The sequence below is a fragment of the Marmota flaviventris genome, chromosome 5 (assembly GCF_047511675.1).
Source record: "Marmota flaviventris isolate mMarFla1 chromosome 5, mMarFla1.hap1, whole genome shotgun sequence".
NCBI lineage: Eukaryota > Metazoa > Chordata > Mammalia > Rodentia > Sciuridae > Marmota > Marmota flaviventris.
This window is the reverse complement of record NC_092502.1, coordinates 109,934,213-109,940,053: the sequence shown is the minus strand read 5'-3', so window position 1 is coordinate 109,940,053 and position 5,841 is coordinate 109,934,213. Positions and strand designations below refer to the sequence as shown.

Below are 5,841 nucleotides of genomic sequence, written 5' to 3'. Positions count from 1 at the left end.
ATTTTGCCTCCTACAAAATTATTATGTATATCTAATAAACAAGAAAGGCTTTCCTTTACTAGAGAAGGACTTTTGGTACATCATATAATTCTCACTCTTTTGAAATCTAATTTGAGACGTAAATTTTTTTCACACATTTGATCAATTTTTAGGAACGCCATGAAATATGCGTTGTTTTCCCACTTATTCCTCTCTATTGATAATGTCATTCCTAGAAACATGAACGAAATTACGGTTTCACTTTTCATGTTTTGGTGATCAATTTCAGAATATGTAAACCTTGGACCAAATTAAAATATAAAGTTTAAAAGCCCCTGATTAACATTCAGACCCTTGCTGGGCATGGCCTCACACATCTGTAATTCCAGTGACTCAGAGGCTGAGGCAGGAGGATCACAAATTCAAAGCCAGCCTCAGCAACTTAGCAAGGCCTTAAGCAACTTGGTAAGCACCTATCTCAAAAAAAAAAAAAAAAATGCTGGGGATGTTGCTCAATGGTTATGTACCCCTGGGTTCAATCCCCAGTGCCAAAAAAAAAAGAAAAGAAAAGAAAAACAATTCAGCCCCTCTCTTGCATGATCTATGCATCAACTTGTAAGAAAAGCCTAAATACATCCAAAATACATGTTCAGTTTTTTTCCTTCTTGTAATTTCTTCCATTCTTTCAAGACACAGAAGTAGTAAAAGTAAGGGTATACTTTCTCTTGCATGCTCTTTCTCTAAATTCTCCCTGAACTATCTGCCCAGGACTGGTTTGAGGCAGGTTAAAAAAAAAATATTATTCTAGGTAAGAGAAAAATCAATGGGTCTTATCCCTAGAAAGTCATAAAATTTATAAGTTCCTTCTTTTGTTCATGACATAAATATTTATTGAGCATCTAATACCTACCAAGTAGGGAGATGGGCCTTTTTTTGTAAACAGAATCAGTCTCCTACCATCATCACTGAATCATGATGATCTATACCTCGTGGGATCTAGTGGTCAAGTCTTCCTTCTTCTCATCTTCCTTCTCCTCTCAGCGGATTTCACCCTCTTTTCTTTTCCAAATACTTTCTCTTCTCCAGGCTTCCAAAGTACCATTTAGTCCTGGTTTTTCTTCTATTTCCATGCCTTTGCTGGATCATTTGCTGGCTCCTCCTTTCCCAATCAAGCTATTGAAATTTTCTTCTTCACTATGTATATGCTCATCTAAAGTGATCTCCTCTAATCCTAGAGCTTAAGACCATGTAGATGCTAATATTTAACTATCAACTCTGTATTTCCAAGTTCCTTTTTACCCTCAGCTCTAGACTATATCATATATGCAACTTGCTGTTTCATATCTCCCCTTGGATATCCAATAGCATCTCAAATAGAGCTATTGACTCCCCTACCCAACCTCATGCCCTCATAGCAAATCTGTTCCTCCCTACTTCCCATTTAGTAATTTGCATTATTTGCTTGGCCCAAAATGTAATCATTAGAGATTGTGTTTTACTGCATGCAACAGAATCCAGAAGGCAGTCATGTTTTTAACATAATGAGATCAGAGGCAGACAATCAGGTCTGTATGGTGCCTTCTCAATGACAATGATGTCCCAGACTTCTGCCTTTCTTCTCCACTTTCCTCATGGTTGCAAGGTGGCAGCCCCACTTCCAGCCTCATATCAACATTCCAGTTGAAAAGAAAGAAAGATATTAATAAAGTGGAAGAAATAGAGCCTATAATGGAATAACAAAACATTACAGGAATTTCCTAGCAGACTTCTGTTTATCTCTCATTGTGCAGAAATGAATTACAAGGCCCACCCCAACATTACAAAAGGCTGGAAAATAAAGAATTTTAGCTGGGCATGTTGCCACCCTGCACAAATCAGGGTTCTGCTGTGTGGAAAAAAGATAGAACAGATATCAGATAGGCAAATAGCAGGGGCTGCTCTGTTATCCTGCACTGTGTATCTGTTAGCAAATCCTATCAGTCCCTCCTCTAAAACACATTCAACTGCTTCTGTTCATTTCCTTTGCCAGAATCCTTGCTAGAGACACCAGCATTTCCCCCAGAAGATAGCAACAGCCTTCTCAAAGGTCTCTATCCTCTACAGATTGCCCTCTCTGTAGTCTTCACCCAGTATCTAGGAAAATCATTTAGAAGTATAAATGTAACCACACCACTCTTTTTATTAAAATTGTCCAAAAGGATCTGTTATAGTTTGAGTTCCCCAGAAGCAGAAACTGAGGTGAAGGTTTTCATGCAAACATTTATTTGAGAGATGCAAGAAGCATGGGTTTGGGAAGTGTAATGAGACAAGGAAAGAAGGTGACCTCCTAGGGCCTATTGAAGCCTAATCCCAGGGGGAAGCACTAGGAAATGATGTAAAACACTTATCTCGGAATTAGCCAGCCCAGGAGGCAAGGTGAAGTGTTTATACACCAAGTCCCAAGAGATGCTGACTCCAGTTCTTTTGGCTTGATCACCCAGCCCTCTAGTTTATTCATTCCCTAACCCGACTCATGCAAAGGCCAGCAATTCCCTACTTATAGATCCTCACAGCTTCTTCCACTAGACACAGAATCACAAAAGTGTGGGGAGAACAAGGTGATTATTTTAATTGAGTGGGAATTTCTCTAATACACTTAAAAGATGAGATTAACTTAGAAATTTGCCAAGTTCTAGTCCCATTTGAAAGTAATTAAATTTTCTTTTGATGTTCTTTTTAAAAATTATATATATAAATTTAAAATATATATATAATGTATGTATGTGTGTGTGTGTGTGTGTGTGTAGATTTGTTAGTTGTACCCTTATTTTATTTATTTATATGCAGTGCTCAGAATTGAACCCAGTGCCTCACACATGCTAAGCAAGTGTGCTACCACTGAGCTACAACTCCAGCCCCTTGATGTTCTCTCTCTCTCTTTTTTTTTTTTTTGGTCCTCGGGATCAAACCCAGGGCCTTGTGCATGCAAGGCAAGCACTCTACCCTCTGAGCTATATCCCTAGCCCTAATGTTCTCTTTTTGACAGACAAATAAATACATAAAACATCTTAAATAATATAGGAAAATTTCAAGTAGGGAATATAAGTTTTGGAATATCTATGTAAAGTCAGTATATTAAAGTACACACTTAATATTGCTAGCAATTTTATATGTATATTATAACCATAGGTGATATCACTGTGTCTGTAGATCTAAAGGATATACATAAACCATAACTAAATAACTTTGGATGTATTTCTGCCTTTAGTTTAGCTTACTACTTTATTTTCCTTTCTTCTTCAGTTGTTCTACAAAGTAATCATTACAGGCAACTGTAAGAGCTGCCACCATGACCACGAATTCATTAAAATCCACTTCATTGTCCTTATTGGCATCCAGGTCCTGCATTATCTTATCAACCAATTGGGGATCCTTTTGGCACTAAAAAGAAAAAAAAGAAAATTTCTAACTCCCAGGCTTTGAGATTCATGATGACATCTTCATTTTATTTATATTTAAAGTTTTAAAAATCCATTTTTAGTAGCTAAAGACAAATCCCAAGAGCTTGTTTGCAAGAAAATTTGAGCCAGGCACACATTCTAAATAAGGCAGTTTTTGTTCCAGATCTATATAATGCAGACTCAGACCTGATGATCAAGAAGAGCAAACAGTGACTGATCAAGGGAGATACTGATGTTACAAACACATTTACAGGACACCCACAAGTCAGGACACTGGGATATAGGTAACTTGGAAACAGTAGCTTTAAAATCAAAAGGGACAGTGAGGGGCTGTACCACTTACCGAAAATAGGATTTTGAGGAATCATTTAACATTTTAAGATTTTCTTGTTTATAAAATGGGGAGAGTTATCTACCTGCATTTTGGGGATACTTCAATACACTTTTGAAAGTGCTTAGCAGCAAGATCACTCTATTTACCCAACAAAATTATAGGACATCCAGTTAAATTTGAATTTTAGATAAACAACAGGTAAATTTTTAATATGAATATGTCCCAAGTATTTCATGGGATATAAACTATTCCATCTGGGAGTCTCACTAAGCAAAATGTCTGACACACAAAAAAGAGGCATCCATCAAGGGTAGAAATTATAAGAATGGCTGCATTTTATAGGCAGAAAGAAAAGCAGGAAACTCACCTAAGAGATCAAGATCATGAGGGGTGAGACCGGGAAAACCTGCCTCTCCTATGATTAGTGGGTGATGAGAAATATTTCTAAAAGCAGTTAATTTCCTCCAAGAATCCCTCATTACCTGATAACCATTAAATAATTGGAGCTTTGAGTATAATTGATCAAAATCAACTTCATCAAAACAATTATAAATTTCACTTGAATAGAGCAATGTGTCAGGTTTGACCAATTGAATTTTTTATTCCAAACAATACAGTAGCCGAAATGAAATTGAGAGAAAGACAGTTCCTATAGACTCCTAAAATTACTAAAAAGAGATTTCAAAGGATTACTATGTTGAAATTGTTTTTTTTTAATATTTTTATTTTTTTAGTTGTAGATGTATGCGATACCTTTATTTTATTTATTTATTTTTATGTGGTGCTGAGGATTGAACCCAGGGCCTCGAATGTTCACTACGGCGGAGCCACAACCCCAGCCCTTGAAATTGTTTTACTTTAAGCTTTTGCCATAGAGGACAGGGAGAAAAATGTGTTATAATTACTATCTGTGATCTTAATACCGGGTTGGGACAAAATAATATGCAACAGTACATTGTGTTGGAAATCAGTTCAAGGCAATTTCATAAACATCAGAACAAAGTGTTTTACTCAGAGGGAGCCTGCACATTCTACTATAAGGTTTAATGTTTAGATTATTGGGCTCCTGGCTATTTTGAGATGTGAATCTGTTTGCCACCCATCTGTTTCTCAGCCAGACACATCCTTTTCATCAATCCCAATTAGCTTGTGCTTGGCTGACAAAGCTCTGGTAAGTATTTGTCATTCACTAGAAATTTTACCATCACCTCACAAGGTTCTCCGGACTTTATCTCAGGGCCAACACAATGTTAATTTATAAACAATTGGGAAAAGCTCCTATATAACTAGCTATAACTAGTTTTAAGTAGCTATAACTAATAATAATTATCATCCCTGGCATAACTAGCTATATAATTTATTGCTGCACCAGAATGTTGAATAATTGATGAAAATCTCAATATAATTGTCCACACTTAAAAGCCCTCACCCCAGGCAGTATGGAAAAGGGAACACACCAGGATACACAGGAAAAAATGTCTCTAGTGTTTGTTTCCCATGCATCTTGAATCTCAATACAAATTACAATGTTTGCATCAGAATCATAGGACAGTTTATACCTAAAGGCTGTCCCTGAACTCATACCTCATCCACCCTCAGCAAAATGTGGCAGAAAAACTGTGACTCACCGAGAGGAATTCTGTGAGCTCTCGTTGCAAAAGCAGCTTCAGTTCCCCCTTGTTGAGCTTGAATCTGTCCCCTTCCTTGCAGGAGTACCGGTGGAAGATTCTAATCATGGTGTCCATGGCCATCTCCAGCTGGGTGGGCATGTCAGCAGAAGAACTGACCACTCCAGAAGCAGACCACCAAACTCAGGGAGGAGGCACTTGTTCAAAAGAAGCAGATGGGGAGCATCAATACTTTCATGAAAACAATATAACACCATCTCCTGAGTCACCCCACTACACAAGTGATGGTTGCTAAACCATAATGATTTTCCATTAAAGACAGTGTCTGCCCCTTCTAGAATAAGCTGCAAATGAAAATTTGCAGGTGGTACGTTTCTTCTCTCTAATACCCTCTCACTCCTCACAATGTAGCAGTTTCAGCATGTTCATAAGTTAGCAACCAGAAAACAAGCACAGAGTC

The 5,841-nt window shown here is 37.4% G+C and overlaps 1 protein-coding gene across 1 annotated transcript; it reads right to left on the bottom strand.

Annotated features, from left to right (window-relative positions):
- Positions 1 to 3,240: 3,240 nt before the first annotated feature.
- On the bottom strand, positions 3,241 to 5,522 carry S100z (S100 calcium binding protein Z). The gene is made up of 2 exons (XM_027927515.2): positions 5,382 to 5,522; positions 3,241 to 3,399 (listed from the first exon to the last, which is right to left on the bottom strand). Exons 1-2 carry the CDS (start codon positions 5,520 to 5,522, stop codon positions 3,241 to 3,243), a joined length of 300 nt encoding a protein of 99 aa, XP_027783316.1.
- Positions 5,523 to 5,841: the final 319 nt, after the last annotated feature.